This window comes from Bufo bufo, chromosome 4 (genome assembly GCF_905171765.1).
Source record: "Bufo bufo chromosome 4, aBufBuf1.1, whole genome shotgun sequence".
In the NCBI taxonomy this organism is placed as follows: domain Eukaryota; kingdom Metazoa; phylum Chordata; class Amphibia; order Anura; family Bufonidae; genus Bufo; species Bufo bufo.
Window position 1 is genome coordinate 55,556,578 of NC_053392.1, and position 18,801 is coordinate 55,575,378.

At 44.4% G+C, this 18,801-nt stretch overlaps 1 protein-coding gene across 1 annotated transcript; it reads left to right on the forward strand.

Moving 5' to 3' along the window:
- The first annotated feature begins 824 nt into the window (after nt 1-824).
- LOC120997257 lies at nt 825-17,880 on the forward strand. Its single transcript, XM_040427270.1, has 4 exons — nt 825-898; nt 12,028-12,973; nt 15,095-15,184; nt 17,021-17,880. Exons 2-3 carry the CDS (start codon nt 12,052-12,054, stop codon nt 15,133-15,135), a joined length of 963 nt encoding a protein of 320 aa, XP_040283204.1. The 5' UTR covers nt 825-898; nt 12,028-12,051; the 3' UTR covers nt 15,136-15,184; nt 17,021-17,880.
- Nucleotides 17,881-18,801: the final 921 nt, after the last annotated feature.

The window sequence follows — 18,801 nt, forward strand, 5'->3', positions numbered from 1 at the left end:
GTCCTGGGGGTATCTGAGTACCTGGAGGCATTTACTTGGAAAAGAAAGCTGCTCTGTCTGAGTTATGCAGTTTTGTGAACAACCAGCATCATTAACATTTTACAGTAAAGGGTACAGTTTCTTAGACGTGTAGTGGAACAGAATGTTCAAGTACCTCTCCTCCCAGCACCATCAAATACTATTAGATCTGCAGATGTTCAACTTTTTATCTGCTCAAGAGGATTTACCCACCAAGTGTAGGAGAGAAACCACACATTACTAAGGCTACTTTCACACTAGCGGCACGAACCTTCAGCAGGCTGTTCCGGCGGGTGAACAGCCTGTCGGATCCGTCCTGCCGCTAGTAACCACGTGCCTCCGGACTGCCGCTCCGTCCCCATTGACTATAATGGGGGCGGGGGCGGAGTTCCGGCGGAGGCACGGCAAAAGGCTCCTGGAATAAAACCATGACATGTCGTAGTTTTATTCCGGCAGCCTTTTGCCGTGCGCTGCCGTGCCTCCGCCGGAATTCCGCCCCGCCCCCATTATAGTCAATGGGGACGGAGCGGCAGTCCGGGGGCACACGGTCACTAGCGGCAGGACGGATCCGACAGGCTGTTCACCCGCCGGAACAGCCTGCCAGAGGTCCGTGGCGCTAGTGTGAAAGTAGTCTTAAAGTGACTACAGCCCCCAAGCGTGTGGTGTCTCTAAATGAGCTATTTAAAATGCATGCTTTGCATCACAAAATGTCTGACATTTCAGTGCACAAGCGCCTCAGGCAACTTTACTAACCGGTTCTTCAAGAAAAGACAAAGTATGGGAGGGGCACTGAATTGCTAACGAAATGAAACTGAAAATCAGCTTTTTTCCCCTTCTGGATGTTGCTGCAAACAAAAAGGTTTTGATCTACATTAACCAGGTAGGTGTTCTTTTGCAATTACCCCAAATTATTTAAAAGATTTGATGGAGGAGGAAAACATTCAAAAGCTTCTTTCCGAGCTCTTTACAATACATAATAATAATAATAATAATAATAATAATAATATTAAATAATAATTAAGAAAACCTCATTTGGTTCCAGAGCTAGAACAGCATAGGTTTAGTGAGGGTTACAGCTGTGGCAAGTTGGGAACCGATGTTGAATGGGAAATGCGCTATTAAATACTGCTCCACACGCCAGGAGACACGGACAGAGGTCTCCTGGAAAGAACTAGTGTGGATAAGGGCTTATGCACACAAACGTATTTTCTTTCTGTGTCCGTTTTTTTTTTGTGGACCGTATGGGGCACCATTCACTTCAATTAGTCCGCAAAAAAAAAACGGAAGTTACACTGTGTGCATTCCGTTTCCGCATGTCCATAGTTCTGTTCGGCAAAAAAAAAATAGAACATGTACTATTATAGTCCGCATAACGGACAAGGATAGTACTGTTCTATTAGGGGCCAGATGTTCCGTAAAATACGAAAAGCACACGGATGTCATCCGTATTTTTTGCGGATCTGTTTCTTGCGGACAGCAAAATACATACCGTCGTGTGAACAAGCCCTAATGTGCATTACAATTTTAAGGAAAGTTGCAATAAGTCTCCTTAAGGGCTCATGCACATGACCGTAGGTATTTTGCAGTCCGCGTTCGTGTGCATCCCGTATTTTGCGGAACGGAACAACTGGCCCTTCATAGAACTGTGCTATCCTTGTCCGTAATGTGGACAATAATAGGTCATGTTCTATTTTTTTGCGGAACGAAAATATGGACATAGGGAAACGGAATGCACACAGAGTAACTCCAGTTTTTTTTGCGGACCCATTGAAGTGAATGGTTCCGCATACAGTCTGCAAAAAAAAAAACGGAACGGACACGGAAAGAAAATACGTTTGTGTGCATGAGCCCTAAGGGTCCATTCACACGTCTGCAAAATGGGTCTGCATCCAATCCGCCATTCATTTTCAATGGGACCGTTAAAGATGCGGACAGCAAACAGTGTGCTGTCCGCATCCGTACTTCCATTCCGTGGCCCCACAAAAAAATAGAACATGTTCTATTCTTGTCCGCACACACGGACAAGAAAAGGCATGTCTATTATAGTGCCGGCCATGTGCGGTCCGCAATCCGTGTTTTATGGATCCGCAATTTGCGGATCGCAAAACACTTGCGGACATGTGAATGGACCCTAATAAACTTTCCTTACACCCACAACAAGACCACAGTACCAGGGCTAAATTACAGCTGGTGCTGCCCTAGGCACAGAGTCTGGAATCCATCCACAAGGGATAGTGATTGATAATGGCTGCATGATTTGGTAGGTTAAACTGCAGTATTAGGGCTTGTTCACAAGAGCTTATGTAATTTGCGGCCCGCAAAAAATTGATCCCCAAAAATACAGATGACATCCGCGTGCCGTATGACTTAGGGCTTGTTCACACGACTGTGCAAATTGCGGCTCCGCAAAACATGGATGCCGCCCGTGTGCCTTCCTCAATTTGCGGAACGGATGGCCCATTATAGAAATGCCTATTCTTGTCCGCAAAACGGACAAGAATAGAACATGTTTTATAATTTTTGCGGGGCCACGGAACGGAGCAACGGATGCGGACAGCGGACAGATGTGGAAGTGAATGCGGAAGTGAATGGGTCCGGACCCGAGCCGCAAAAATTGCGGGCCGGATGCGGAACAAAACCACAGTCCTATGAATGAGCCCTTAGGGTAGGTTCACAACTTTTCGCATCACTGTTTCGTTTTCTGTTCTGATCCATCAAAAGTACTAAAAAAACTAACAAAGAAGCGGATCCTTTATTTTGAGCATCAGTTTTTGCATCTGTTTCAGCCATTTTTGTCTAAGATATATATTTTTTAGATGGAAGAAAAAGTACTTTCTTGAGGACTTTTTCTTCCATCTAAAATAACGGATATCAGATGGAAATGGCTAGAATGGATGCAAAATGGGCATAACAGATGCTCAAAATAAAGGATCAGTTTTTCTTTCTTTTTTTTTTCAATTTTTTTTTGTTTTGTTTTCTGTTCTGGCAGATAAGAAGACCGTAAAACAAAACAGTGAACTGAGCCTCATCTACTGATCAATTAAAGGGGTTGTCCGGGTTCAGAGGTGAACCCGCACATACCCATATTTTCACCCAGGTAGCCCCACTAAAATGAGCATTGGAGTATTTCATGCTCCGTTGCTCTCCTTTGCCCTGTGCTGAATCTCGCAGGGCAAAGGCATTTTCAGGAGATCCGGTGACATACCAGGCTCTCCTTAGGGCTGCCAGAGGGAGGCTTCCACCCAGCAGTGAACCCAGTGACGTAACCAGCAGTGATGGGTGTCTATTATAAAAGAAGCGAGCGTGAGGGAACGGGCGCCATTTTCTTTAATGAGAACAGGAACTGCTGCTTACCAGAGCGATGTCCCAGGCAGTGGAGGAGGTTCTGCGGCAGCGGAGGCCCGAGGTCCTGGTTGACTACAGGAGGAGGTGGCCGGCCTGTTGCAGGGGGAGACGGCGGGCACTGCGAGCCCGCAGCCATGCGCGAGACGACCGCCGGCGCACCTTAGCCCAGAGAAGACCCCCAGGGTTCAACGCCGGGTCAGGAACCCCTCTGGGGACCCTCCACACTGGGGGGACAACAGGCAGCCTTCTTCAAGCTCCTCCCGGAGTGGGAAGAATCCAGCTAGTCGGCGGGACCCAGTTTAAGGTGGGGGGGCCAGGCCCCCGTCCTCAGCAGCAGGCAGTGTGGGTGCAGGACCAGGTACTGCGGGCTCCCCCCTCTCCGGGGTGGGGGGGAGGCCTGCTCGGCGTGGGAGAGGCTGCAGCAGCAAGGGACATGAGGCTATGCACAGGGATGCCAGGATTATGCACGAGCCTCTACAGTTTGACGGACAGTGCTGCGTTGGTCTTGCCCATGTGGAGGAAGAAGATGGATCCTGGAGCGCATTCAGCGTGGCGGGGGCTGGGATGCAGTCCACCAGTGGTGTGTCGACGGCTGGAAGGATCGTACCTATGTTGTCTGGAGTGGATCATCAGGAATCAGGAAAAATCGGCTGCAGGGTTCACAGCACCTGGGCAGCCATTGGGTTCACTTCTTGCCCTGGTTCAGGGTTCAGGGGTGGGCGGTTTTGGTGGGCAGCAAAAATAATTAATTGAGGGTCTGGGGCAATTATTGTGTGGCTTGGCGGGTGTGGGTTCCGGGGTAGGTGTGTCAGTGCTGCACCGCTTCAAGCTTGGGGTGTAGGGACGGGGGTCGGTAGGGCGGAAGGAGGTTTGCGTTCCAGGGTTGGGGGTTCAGTATCTGTACAGACGCAAGCAGATGCCGAGGATGATAGGCCCAAGGTTGATGATGCGGCGAGGGGGAAGTGTACATGTGCTTTGAGGGCCCATTAGGGGCGCATTTGAAGCAGAGGTACGGGAGCGGATTTGGCAAGGTGAGTATGTAGATATTTTTTCTCTTTTCCCTTTGGAGTGTTTTAATTTGGATATGAGTAAGAGGGATGGGGAAATAAGGAGGAGGAGGAAAAGCATCAGTATCATTTGATACAACGCACTTTTGCCAATTGGCTGCAGGCTTTCGCCATTTTAGCGAGTGTGATTGGGGAGAAGTCGCCGGACTGTTGTTCGGCTCTTTTCTGCTATTTGGATGTGATTGGGGAGGCTTATAAAGTTTATTTTGGGGGGGTTTCGGGTTGCTCAGGTATGATGAACAATTTCAACAGAGGAAGGCGGTACGACCCTAGCATGCGGTGGGACCATAAGGAAATAGGGTTATGGATGAGGGTGACGGCGCTGGTGAGGCCGGGGCAGTCCTTTCGGGGGGAACAGAGAGGGGCTGGTCAGTACGGTTTTGCGAAAGCATCGGCCAAGGGCCTGTGCTTCCTGTTCAGGGGCCAAATATAATTTTAAACATGAGTGTTCGTCATGTGGGGACAGTCACGGGGCTAGCCGTTGCTTCAGGGGTGGCAGGCAGAGAGGGGGTGAGACCATTGCAAAAAGGTTTTACTCCAGTACGGGTTGCAAGGATGGATCGGTATCTAAATAGATACCCGGATCGGGAAGCGGCAGAATTTTTAATGAGAGGTTTCACAAGGGGTTTTAGTATTCCACCTAACCCGTTGCTGGTAGTCGCGGTGAAGAAAAATCTGCGTTCGGCGTTAGTGCACCTTGAGGTTGTGTCAGGAAAATTGGCTAAGGAAGTTTCATTGGGGAGGATGAATGGGCCACTTTCGGATTTACCGATGGTTAATTTACGGGTTTCCCTCATTCACCATTTATCGTTTCCAAAAGGGGCGTCAGTCAATGACGGTATAGATCCTGAGCTTTTTTCAGTGGTCTATACCTCTTTTGACGTGGCTGTGGATTGGGTGCGAAAACTGGGTCCGGGTACCTTTTTGGCAAAAACGGACATTGAGGTGGCGTTTTGTCTTTTACCTGTTCACCCAGATATCTTGCATTTGTTGTGGTGTTTTTGGCATGGTGGCTATTTTGTCGATAGGTGCTTGCCGATGGGATGCTCGGTCTCGTGCGCATATTTCTAAACATTTAGTTCCTTCTTGGAATGGGTGGTGGCGGACGTGTCGGGTTGTTCCTCTATTATCCATTACCTAGATGATTTTCTCTGTTTAGGTCCAGCAGATTTGCGGGTTTGTGCATTATTGTTGTCGATGTTGCAGTCGGTTTTTGAGTCGTTTGGAGTGCCGTTAGCAGAAGGGAAGACGATGGGGCCTTACGACGGAGTTGAGTTTTTTAGGGATTGTCATGGACACAGTGAAAATGGAGTGTCGGTTGCCTGAAGACAAGGTGAGGAATTTGAGGAACGTAGTGGAAAAGGCGCTGAGGTCACCAAAAATACGTTTGAGGGATTTGCAATCCCTTTTAGGGAAGTTGAATTTTGCTTGTTATTCCAATGGGTTGAATTTTTTGTAGGAGGTTGGCAGCAGCCAAGGGGGGAGTTGTTGTTCCAAATCATTTTATTCGGGAGTTGAAGAGCGATTTAGCGGTTTGGGAAGGGTTTTTGAGGCAATTTAAAGGCAGGGCGTTGTTTATTGGCGATACTGTTGACAGTTTTGATTTTGAGTTATTTTTGGACTCAGCGGGGGGGTTGGTTTTGGGGTGTATTGTCACGGGCAATGGTGTGCGGGGAGATGGCCGGAGTCCTGTGTTTTGAGGGGTTGGTTGCAAACTGTGGCGCTGCTGGAGCTCTTTCTGAGCGTACAGGCGGCAGTGCTGTGGGGAAAAAATTTCTGAAATAGGAAGGTTCGTTTTCATTGTGATAACCGGGGGGTGGTGCAGGCGATCAATGGTTTGACCGCCTCTTCACCTCTGGTGGTTCAGTTATTGCAACATTTGGTTTTACTTTGAAGCTTAACGCTTGGATTGTGGCTGTTCATGTGCCAGGGGTTTCTAATAGCATTGCTGATGCCCTTTCTCGTTTGCAGTGGGAGCGTTTTTGGCAGCTGGCCCCAGAAGCGGATACGGAAGGGTTGGTGTGTCCGGAGTCCCTGTGGGATCTCTTGGAGGTACAGTAGAAGGGAGGGAGCCATTGAGTGCGGGTACATCGGCTGCATACGGTAAGGTGTGTCGGAGTTGGGAACAGTGGTGTGAGGATTTAGGGGTGGGTGTGGATGATGGGGAAGTCACTTTGTTATTATTCTATGGGAATGCCAAAGAAAGGGGTTGGTCGGTAGCGCAGGTAAATCGTTGTATGCCGGGTCTGGTTTTCGGTTTTAAATTGAGGGGTTACTGGATGTTACGAAAACCTTCTTGGTCCGGCAAGTATTGAGCAGGTGTAAAAGGGGGAGGTGTGCGGTGGATAGTAGGAGGCCGGTGTCATTTGCGATGTTGTTGCAGATAGGTGTTCAGGCGGGTTCGGTGTGCAGGTCATCAAGCGAGGTGCGGCTGTTTAGGTTAACGTTTTCACTGACCTTTTCCGGGAGTTTTGCTTGGGGGAGTTAGTGTGCAAAAGTGTACAATGTAGGGGTGGTTTGTATGAGGAGGATGTAGACCTGTATAGGGACAGGGTTGTGGTACGTCTTCGAGTATCTTTGCTTGTTTGTTTGCTTCTCAGGCATGAAAACGGGTCATTCCTGTCACGCTTCCAGTTTGTAGCAGTCTTTAAGAAGTGCTTACGAGCTTTGGGACTGGATTCCAGGGATTTCACGGGTCATTCCTTCTGGATCGGTGCGGCAACGGAGGCAGCCAGGCTAGGCATGAGCGATGAGGTGATTAAAAGGATCAGGAGGTGGGAATCTGCCCGTTTTAGGTCGTATGTCAGGTTGGGAAATAGGTAATAGTAAAGGGGGCGTTGTTATTAATTGGTTATTTGTGCTTTTGTGTTTCAGGGGACACTGCGGTTTTGATTTGGATTCTAGGGCATTCATTCGTTTTTTAGGGGGGCTCTGCACGCAGATGTGCGGTCAAACGGGTGGCAGCTGGGTTTGAGAATGACGTTGCGGTAATAAGGTGGCTCAGGTGCAGAGGTGTGTTCTGAGGGAAGTGCATGGTTTTGCCCATTTGGACAGACCTCCAGACATCTTAGTGTTACATGTCAGGGGAAATGACTTGGGAGTTAGGCCCTGCAGGGTTCTGATCAAGGACATAAGGTTTGATTTATTGCAATTTTGGTCCCTTTTCCCGGCCATGATAATAGTGTGGTTGGATAGAGTGCCTCGTAAGACGTGGCGGGAGGCACGGTCGGTAGTGCGCATTAATATGGCAAGGATTAAATTAAATATGGCGATTGGTAGGTTCATGGCCAGGAATGGGGTGGTGGCGGTCAGGCATCCTGAGTTACTGTAGTGTCAGGTAGTGGTGGATTTTGGAGAGCTGATGGGGTGCACCTCAACATGGTGGGTATTGATTTGTGGTCCCTGAGTTTGCAGGGAGGTATTGAGAGGGTGTTAAGGTTGTGGAGGAATGTGCAAGCTTGAGGGGAGTAGGGTTCAAGCTGCGCGTTGTTGGCGGTGGGAGGTCCTAGAAGCTGGTGGAATAGGATGGTATTGGAGAATGGGAGGGCTTCAATGGTGGGGCTGGACTCTCAAAGTTGGGGCACTTGGTTGCGTCGGAGAGGCGTCCATCAGTTGGTGTCTCCAAGCTGGTGTTACCTGGCTGGAGGGAAGATGGAATTGCCATGTTGGTATTTTATGGATGCAAATTTTTGGGGCTTCTACGACCTCCCTCGTCAGGGTTAATTTATTGTTATTTATGGTATGTATTTATTTAATTTAATAAACGGCTGCTGTGGCCGATTTAATCCGAACAGTGGCTGTGTGTGCTTATTTGTGAGAGGTGTGAGCATGGGGAAGTTGGGGGGTTGTTAGAGAGGCCCTGAATAAATAACCAATACCCTAATCATGTACCTAATGATAAGAATTGTTAATTCTCTAATTATGTCAATTAAATTCAGTCTCCTTGTCTAGATATATTGGAATGCCACCTGACCATTTCTGCATCATACAATGTATAGTACAGCTGCTAGATGTTGCTGGGGATACCACATTAGCACACTTTTTTTGCACCTAGTTACCCTCACATTTGTTTTATTGTACTATCTGTGTATTTTATAATGCAGAAATATCTGAAGTGGCTTCTAAAGGATCAAACTGTGAACCACTTATCATCTATAAATTAAATCCAGTAAAACCCATCTTAGGGGGAGTTCACATCATCGTTTCCTATTCTGTTCTTCCTGTAAAAAAAATTGGATCCTGTTGCATCGGTTGGTATCCGTTTGACCCAATTCTGTCTGAGATCCGTTTTTTTCTTAGACAGAAAAAAAGTCCTGCATAAAGTAGGCTCAAACGGATGCCAACTCATGCAACAGGATCCATTTTTTTTTCTCTCTTCTGATGGATCAGAAGAACGGAAAATGAAATGGAGATGTGAACTCTCCCTTACCCATCCATGGTTTCTGGGTAGCTTTGATTTTCACTATACAGCTGTTTTCACACTTTGTTCATAGCAGAACCCTTTGAACTCATTATGTATTGAAGGAGTTTTCCACATTTTTTTTTTTTTTTACTGATGATCTATCCAGTATCTCATTAATGGGGGTTGGACACCTAGGACCCCTGTTGATCAGCTGTTTGATAAGGTAGCTTCACTTGCAGTAGCACTACAGCCTTCTTGCAGCTTTGCCTAATCCATGTGACATCAGGTTCATTGGTCACATGACCTAGGTGCAGCTCAGTCCCACTTACGGACCAAGCTTAGAAAAGGCCACGGCACTACTGCAAGTGCTGGATCCTTCTCAAACAGCTAGGGATACTGGGTGTGGGACCCTCACCGATCAGATACTGATGACCTATTCAGAGGACAGGTTATCAGTCAAAAACACTTGTAAAACCCCTTTACTTTGGTTTTCTCAGCCCATTCATTATGTTGTATTTTGTTGATGATTTTTGGTAGATTTTTGTGCTACCAGAAAAATGGTAACCTGGCTTCATACTCAAATTACTACAAACCGGATTCCAAAAAAGTTGGGACACTAAACAAATTGTGAATAAAAACTGAATGCAATGATGTGGAGATGGCAAATGTCAATATTGTATTTGTAATAGAACGTAGATGACAGATCAAACGTTTAATCCGAGTAAATGTATAATTTTAAAGGAAAAATACGTTGATTCAAAATTTCACGGTGTCAACAAATCCCCAAAAAGTTGGGACAAGTAGCAATAAGGGGCTGGAAAAAGTTAATTTGAGCATAACGAAGAGCTGGAAGACCAATTAACACTAATTAGGTCAATTGGCAACATAATTGGGTATAAAAAGAGCTTCTCAGAGTAGCAGTGTCTCTCAGAAGCCAAGATGGGTAGAGGATCACCAATTCCCACAATGTTGCGCAGAAAGATAGTGGAGCAATATCAGAAAGGTGTTACCCAGCGAAAAATTGCAAAGACTTTGCATCTATCATCATCAACTGTGCATAACATCACCCGAAGATTCAGAGAATCTGGAACAATCTCTGTGCGTAAGGGTCAAGGCCGTAAAACCATACTGGATGCCCGTGATCTCCGGGCCCTTAAACGACACTGCACCACAAACAGGAATGCTAATGTAAAGGAAATCACAGAATGGGCTCAGGAATACTTCCAGAAACCATTGTCAGTGAACACAATCCACCGTGCCATCCGCCGTTGCCAGCTGAAACTCTACAGTGCAAAGAAGAAGCCATTTCTAAGCAAGATCCACAAGCTCAGGCGTTTTCACTGGGCCAGGGATCATTTAAAATGGAGTGTGGCAAAATGGAAGACTGTTCTGTGGTCAGACGAGTCACGATTCAAAGTTCTTTTTGGAAATCTGGGACGCCATGTCATCCAGACCAAGGAGGACAAGGACAACCCAAGTTGTTATCAACGCTCAGTTCAGAAGCCTGCATCTCTGATGGTATGGGGTTGTATGAGTGCGTGTGGCATGGGCAGCTTGCATGTCTGGAAAGGCACCATTAATGCAGAAAAATATATTCAGGTTCTAGAACAACATATGCTCCCATCCAGATGTCATCTCTTTCAGGGAAGACCCTGCATTTTTCAACAAGATAATACCAGACCACATTCTGCATCAATCACAACATCATGGCTGCGTAGGAGAAGGATCCGGGTACTGAAGTGGCCAGTCTGCAGTCCAGATCTTTCACCTATAGAGAACATTTGGCGCATCATAAAGAGGAAGGTGCAACAAAGAAGGCCCAAGACGATTGAACAGTTAGAGGCCTGTATTAGACAAGAATGGGAGAGCATTCCTATTTCTAAACTTGAGAAACTGGTCTTCTCGATCCTTAGACGTCTGTTGAGTGTTGTAAGAAGAAGGGGAGATGCCACACAGTCGTGAAAATGGCCTTGTCCCAACTTTTTGGGGATTTGTTGACACCATGAAATTCTGATTCAACATATTTTTCCCTTTAAAATTGTACATTTTCTCAGTTTAAACTTTTGTTCCGTGATTTATGTTCTATTCTGAATAAAATATTAGAAGTTGGCACCTCCACATCATTGCATTCAGTTATTGACGATTTGTATACTGTCCCAACTTTTTTGGAATCCGGTTTGTATTAAACTTATAGTTCATGTAATGTTAGCTGGTTCACTAATTTTATTTCACTACAAGGGGTGAAACAAGTAACCATGCCTGGTAGCAAAGCCTGGGTTCCATTCGACCATGACGATATTCAGCAGCACATTCTGAATGTTAAAAAAATGATGATTATTTTGGTCACACTGGCCACAGTGTTGTCCAAATACAGAACACCCAGTGATTTCACAGAACAGGGATAATGCACACAGTGATGTCACAGTACTGTGATTAGTGTTGAGCGAATCAAAGTTAACAAAGTGGACTTCGATCCAAATTTCCAAAAAATTAGATTTTCCGCGAAGTCGAAATTCCTCATTTCACCTTCTACTTACAAAAAAATGCACCTAGTGACCAAGTAATTTTTCACAAAGTAAAATTCGGTGAAGCAGCCTAATCGAATTTTGAAGAACTTCACTCATCTCTAACAGTGATAACGCACACAGTGATGTCACAGTACAGGGATAACGCACACAGTGATGTCACACTACAGGGATAACGCACACAGTGATGTCACAATACAGGAATAACGCACACAGTGATGTCACAGTACAGGGATAATGCACACAGTGATGTAACAGTACAGGGATAATATACACAGTGATGTCACAGTTAGGAGATAATGCATACAGTGATGTCAGAGTACAGGAATAACGTACACAGATGTCAAATGCAGGAATAATGCATACAGTGTTGTCCCAGTACAGGGATAATGCACACAGTAATGTCACAGTATAGGGATAAAAAAAAAAGGATGCCACAGTACATGGATAGTGCACACAGTGATATTAAAGCACATAGCCACAAGCTGCACATTATAAGCCTGCTACCCTGGAAATCACACTCATGTTCACTATTCAATATTTTTTGTGCAGGCATTACCAGTAACTTTCTGTTTGTCTACTAATGATTATTGTTTATATTTAGTCTAATAAGCTAAAAACCTTATTTACAATAAGAACTAAGGTCAAATCTTCTGCTTCATCATCACAGGTGTAAGCAGAAATTAGAAAGAACATGGAAAACGATCAAATGTCAGAAAATGGAAATTCCTCCTCCAGGTCATCTGTTTCACATTTCTTTTCCGTACCTAAGCTCACAGGTACAGACATGTACCATGCTTTCATAAGCTTCAGTGGAGCAGACTCGGTATGGGTGCATCAGCTTATCCGCAAGCTGGAGGCTACATTTCCAAACCTTATAATCTGTACTCACGATCGGGACTTCACTGCCGGAAAGACCATCATAGAAAACATGACTGAGTGCATTCAGAGCAGTCAAAAAATTCTTATGGTGATGAGCCCAGATTTTGTGCACAGTCGGTGGTGTCTCTTTGAAGCCAACCTCTCTATGTTCCAGGACTGTATGTCTCATAAAGTCATTGTTCCCGTCATGCTCAAGCCATGTCCAATGCCCCTTTATCTCAGCCACTTAACTTACTTAGAAGTTGAAGATGAGCAGTTCTTTGAAAAACTGTGCAACAGGCTGCTGAGGAACAACGCTAAAGAAACCGAAGATGTCTTGGTTCACTTCCAGTCATCCATACTATATGGTGGGAAGCAGCTGCTATCTCTGGCAGCTGTAAATGAAAACGATGATGACGTCGGTAATGGAGTTTTCTCTGACACTTGTGTGCCGGACTCTCTCAAAGCAGTCGTGAAAGATCCTGAAATATTCAAGAAAGCCATTCGACTGATAAACAATACTCCAACTGATTTTTTTAACTCAAAATTGATTTATATCTGTATAGCAATTTGCATTTTTCTTATAATTTGTCTTTCTCTGCCTACATTTATATTAGCATGTGTTACCCAAAATTGGTTTCCCTTTCTGCACTTACCAATGAGTTTTATTCCAGTAGGTTTTGCATCGTATAAAATGGAATATTGGAAAAAGTTTAGGCTTGAGAAGGTTATCCAGAACATGAGCAGAAGTACTGGTGAGGCCAATCTACATTTAGCTGAAACTTCAGTCCTCGCTGGTTGTTCTTCAAAGTCCAGTTTGGTTTTCATTTTTGCATCTCTAAAAGAATGTAAAGAATTGTTCCAAATTACCTTCGGGCTTGATACTGATCTGGCAAAATGTATGTGGGAAAAAGCCATAACCAATTATTCTTCTGATTATGCTAATTGTATGGCCAAGAAACACTTTCCTAGCAGTGACCCACAGCCTCCTGGACATCTAGTAAATGGTATCTGTTTCTGCCAGTATGTGGCCATGCAGATAACACAAGGCAGCTGGCCTTAACTTCCCTTTAAAGGGTAACTGTCAACAAAAATATGGTAGACAAGCAGCATGTTATAAAGCAGGAGGAGTGAAATATATATATATATATATATATATATATATATACAGTACAGACCAAAAGTTTGGACACACCTTCTCATTCAAAGAGTTTTCTTTATTTTCATGACTATGAAAATTGTAGATTTACACTGAAGGCATCAAAACTATGAATTAACACATGTGGAATTATATACATAGCAAACACGTGTGAAACAACTGAAAATATGTCATATTCTAGGTTCTTCAAAGTAGCCACCTTTTGCTTTGATTACTGCTTTGCACACTCTTGGCATTCTCTTGATGAGCTTCAAGAGGTAGTCCCCTGAAATGGTTTTCACTTCACAGGTGTGCCCTGTCAGGTTTAATAAGTGGGATTTCTTGCCTTATAAATGGGGTTGGGACCATCAGTGGCGTTGAGGAGAAATCAGGTGGATACACAGCTGATAGTCCTACTGAATAGACTGTTAGAATTTGTATTATGGCAAGAAAAAAGCAGCTAAGTAAAGAAAAACGAGTGGCCATCATTACTTTAAGAAATGAAGGTCAGTCAGTCAGCCGAAAAATTGGGAAAACTTTGAAAGTAAGGGCAATTTGACCATGAAGGAGAGTGATGGGGTGCTGCGCCAGATGACCTGGCCTCCACAGTCACCGGACCTGAACCCAATCTAGATGGTTTGGGGTGAGCTGAATCGCAGAGTGAAGGCAAAAAGGCCAACAAGTGCTAAGCATCTCTGGGAACTCCTTAAAGACTGTTGGAAGACCATTTCAGGGGACTACCTCTTGAAGCTCGTCAAGAGAATGCCAAGAGTGTGCAAAGCAGTAATCAAAGCAAAAGGTGGCTACTTTGAAGAACCTAGAATATGACATATTTTCAGTTGTTTCACACTTGTTTGTTATGTATATAATTCCACATGTGTTAATTCATAGTTTTGATGCCTTCATAGTCATGAAAATAAAGAAAACTCTTTGAATGAGAAGGTGTGTCCAAACTTTTGGTCTGTACTGTATATATATATATATATATATATATATATAAAATAAAAAAGAGAGGCAGCCCCGACCAAAAGAGAGGGAAGGCTGGGTGCAAGTTCAAAGGAATAAAGCTTACCCAATATAAATGAATACAAAATAGAGCAGCAGTCCAAAAAATTTTGAAAAAATTCACCCAATGGTGTAGCGACGTTTCGGCTCTATCCCAGAGCCTTTCTCAAGTAATGGTAAACAGGGAAATGTGAACAATATATACCCAACAGTGATTACATTATAATGTCACATGGTCAACAAGTTCCATACAATTGCGACTCTAGCAATGTTATTTATGTATTGTCATGTCCTTGTAACATTTTGTATTTTGGTGAAACTTCCACTGAGCTTAAGACTCCTTTGAATAACCATCATAATACTATCCGGAAAAAACGATCTGACTTGCCTGTATCCAAACATTTTACTGATTGTAAGCACTCTGAGAAAGACCTTAGGTTCTGGATCATTGATCATGCACAGGAGGGGTTGGGACCGGATCAATTTACTTAAAAAGAAGGAACTACACTGGATTTATGTTCTCAATACTTTGAGACTTTTTGGTCTCAATGTCGATAACAAGATGGGCAATATATTAAGATAGGGACTTGCCTCTTGACCATGTGGTATCCGTTACTGTGAATCCTGTATAGTGGGTGGTTAAATGGGAATTTCCTTTTAGAACTGGTAGATGTTTTTTGTCTATATCGTATGAGTTTATTAATTTCTTTTTTCTCTCTTTTTCTACCTATAGAAGAGCGTGCTGTTCCGGGGATTTTGCTGGATGAGGACTGATGCTACACACAGGATCTGAACTATAGCGACCCCATCGCGATTTTATATACAGTGAATGCGAAAATTTGGGCAACCTTGTTAATCGTCATGATTTTCCTGTATAAATCGTTGGTTGTTACGATAAAAAATGTCAGTTAAATATATCATATAGAAGACACACAGTGATATTTGAGAAGTGAAATGAAGTTTATTGGATTTACAGAAAGTGTGCTATAATTGTTTAAACAAAATTAGGCAGGTGCATAAATTTGGGCACCACAAAAAAGAAATGAAATCAATATTTAGTAGATCCTCCTTTTGCAGAAATTACAGCCTCTAAAGGCTTCCTGTAGGTTCCAATGAGAGTCTGGATTCTGGTTGAAGGTATTTTGGACCATTCCTCTTTACAAAACATCTTTAGTTCATTCAGGTTTGACTCTTTAAGTCACACCACAGATTTTCAATTATATTCAGGTCTGGGGACTGAGATGGCCATTCCAGAACGTTGTACTTGTTCCTCTGCATAAATGCCTTAGTCAGGCTCGGACTGGCCCACAGGGGTACAGGGGAAACCCCCGGTGGGCCCCTGAGCAAGGTGGGCCCCTAGTCTCCCACCCCCTGCACAAGTGGCACATAACACATTAAACTTACTGCACTACATACATATATTCAGCCTATGGTCATATAATAAACTTGTTAGATTATTTATTATATTTGAATGTATCTGTAGGGTGGGCCCCCAAAACATTTTTTACTGGTGGGCCCTAGGTACCCCAGTCCGACACTGGCCATAGTGGATTTTGAGCAGTGTTTAGGGTCGTTGTCTTGTTGAAAGATCCAGCCCCGGCGCAGCTTCAGCTTTGTCACTGATTCCTGGACATTGGTCTCCAGAATCTGCTGATACTGAGTGGAATCCATGCGTCCCTCAACTTTGACAATATTCCCAGTTCCTGCACTGGCCACACAGCCCCACAGCATGATGGAACCACCACCATATTTTACTGTAGGTAGCAGGTGTTTTTCTTGGAATGCTGTGTTCTGTTTCCTCCATGCATAACTCCCCTTGTTATGGCCAAATAACTCAATTTTAGTTTCATCAGTCCACAGCACCTTATTCCAAAATGAAGCTGGCTTGTCCAAATGTGCTTTAGCCCACCTCAAGCGGCACTTTTTGTGCTGTGGGCGGAGAAAAGGCATACAGCATCTCCTTGTGTAAAGTGCGCCAAATGGTTGAACGATGCACAGTGACTCCATCTGTAGCAAGATGATGTTGTAGGTCTTTGGTGCTGGTCTGTGGGTTGACTCTGACTGTTCTCACCATTCGTCGCTTCTGTCTATCCGAGATTTTTCTTGGTCTGCCACTTCGAGCCTTAACTTGAACTGAGCCTGTGGTCTTCCATTTCCTCAACATGTTCCTAACTGTGGAAACAGACAGCTTTCTGTATCCTTCCCCTAAACCATGATGGTGAACAATCTTTGTCTTCAGGTCATTTGAGAGTTGTTTTGAGACCCCCATGTTGCTACACTTCAGAGAAAATTAAAAGAGGAGGGAAACTTACAATTGACTCCCTTAAATACTCTTTCTCATAATTGGATTCACCTGTGTATGTAGGTCAGGGGTCACTGAGCTTACCAAGCCAATTTGAGTTCCAATAATTAGTTCTAAAGGTTTTGGAATCAATAAAATGACAACAGTGCCCAAATTTATGCACCTGCCTAATTTTGTTTAAACAATTATAGCACACTTTCTGTAAATCCAATAAACTTCATTTCACTTCTCAAATATCACTGTGTGTGTCTCCTATATGATATATTTAACTGACATTTTTTATCATAACAACCAACGATTTATACAGGAAAATCATGACGATTAACAAGGTTGCCCAAACTTTCGCATCCCACTGTATCATATACTGCAGGCGTATGGAATGTATCTGGATCTTGTGGATGACCCTCCTGAGTCTGTGATATGGTTGGTCTGTATGTGTGAGAGGAGAACCCTTTTTGGGCTATGGTAGATCGACAGGGTTGACAGAGGTGGGATCTGTTGGGATATATGGATTCCGCACTCTTTTCCTTGTATTGTGGGGACGGCTCTTGCTTAATGGCGTGCGGATGTCCTTCACTGCGATCAACATCTATATGTGCCCTCTGATTATATTGCATGTATGAGACTGACTGTATCTGGGTGGGTCGAGCTGAGGTGGAGCCGAGGCGCAAAGTGTCCTGGCTCATTTGGGCACCGACCACTTTTAAGATGGCGGAGAGACAGGAGTTACGATTTCTGTGCATTCTCCATGGATAGTCATGTGACTCAGTGACGTGGATGTTGTGTATACGTTCCGGAGCATGCGCCTTGCTGTGTACTACACGCCAACGCCGCCATGGATGCAAGATGGGGATCGCGATATGTTTGGTCAGTGTGTAGACATGCGGTACCTGTATCCCCCTGGGAACAGCTATGCTTCATTTTTTGCACATGTGCACTTTCATCCTATTGACTCTTGGTTTACTTCACTTTATACAAGAATGGGATTTTTTAAGGTAAGTAATGAGACACAACTATGTATTGGATTTTTATCATGTATTTTACACAATAATCATGTATATTATGTATTTTGACACAATAATCATGCAAATTTTTTATGTATGTTTATTTTACATGAATTGTACACAAAGTGTTAATTGTATGGAACTTGTTGATCATGTGACATTATGATGTAATCACTGTTGGGTATATATTGTTCACATTTCCCTGTTTACCATTGCTTGAGAAAGGCTCTGGAAAAGAGCCGGAACGTCGCTACACCATTGGGTGAATAAACCACTTAATTTTTTCACTATTTTTTGGAGTGCTGCTCTATTTTGTATTCGTATATATAAATATATATATATATAAGGCAGGTATTTTCCTCCCAACACGGGCGGCTGATCAGGTGAGGTCAAATACCGGACTGGAGTTTAAGTGCTGGTCTGGGTTTTGGCAGCACCTGGCTGTTCTTAAATAGGCAGCTGAGCTCAGCAGAGGAGTCTCTGTGTTGGGATCTGAGGTTTTGTTGACTGGAGGGCTGAGACCCATGTGCAAATCCATCCTAAAGCCTGCTGTGGACTACTGGAGGCAGAACTGCCAACAAGGTGACTTGTACAATATGAACTTTCCATTGTGTGTGAATTAACACCAAAGACTACAAAGTGACATGTTGTTCTGTGCAAATTGAACTTTCCATCTGTGTATGAATTAACACCAAAGACTGCAAAGTGATGTGTTGTTTTGTTCCACTGCTATGCTGGACCGTCTGTTAGCTGATGTATTCTGGAGGGCTTTTCCATACCCTCTTCAGCAGTGGATCGGCCAGGTGTCTCCTGGTAATGCCCTTAAGATGGTGGACCTGGTGGAACACTATGAGGCTACCAGGAATCTACAAGGGGGTTCTTTTGGGAGGGGGGGAGTTAAACCCCGGAAATCTCCACTCCAGACCAGGCGACTTATGCAATCAAAACCCACCCGGGATGTACCCCCTACGGACCTGGCTCCGATAGTCTGCTGGCGGTGCCAGGAGCCTGGCCACGTAAGGGTTGACTGTCCCCGTCGGGCTGAGCCCATGGACACTTACTATGGTTATCGACACTCTTTATATGCCAGGAAGCTGTGTGCCTCCGGTACCCCAGAGACTATAGACAACAAGC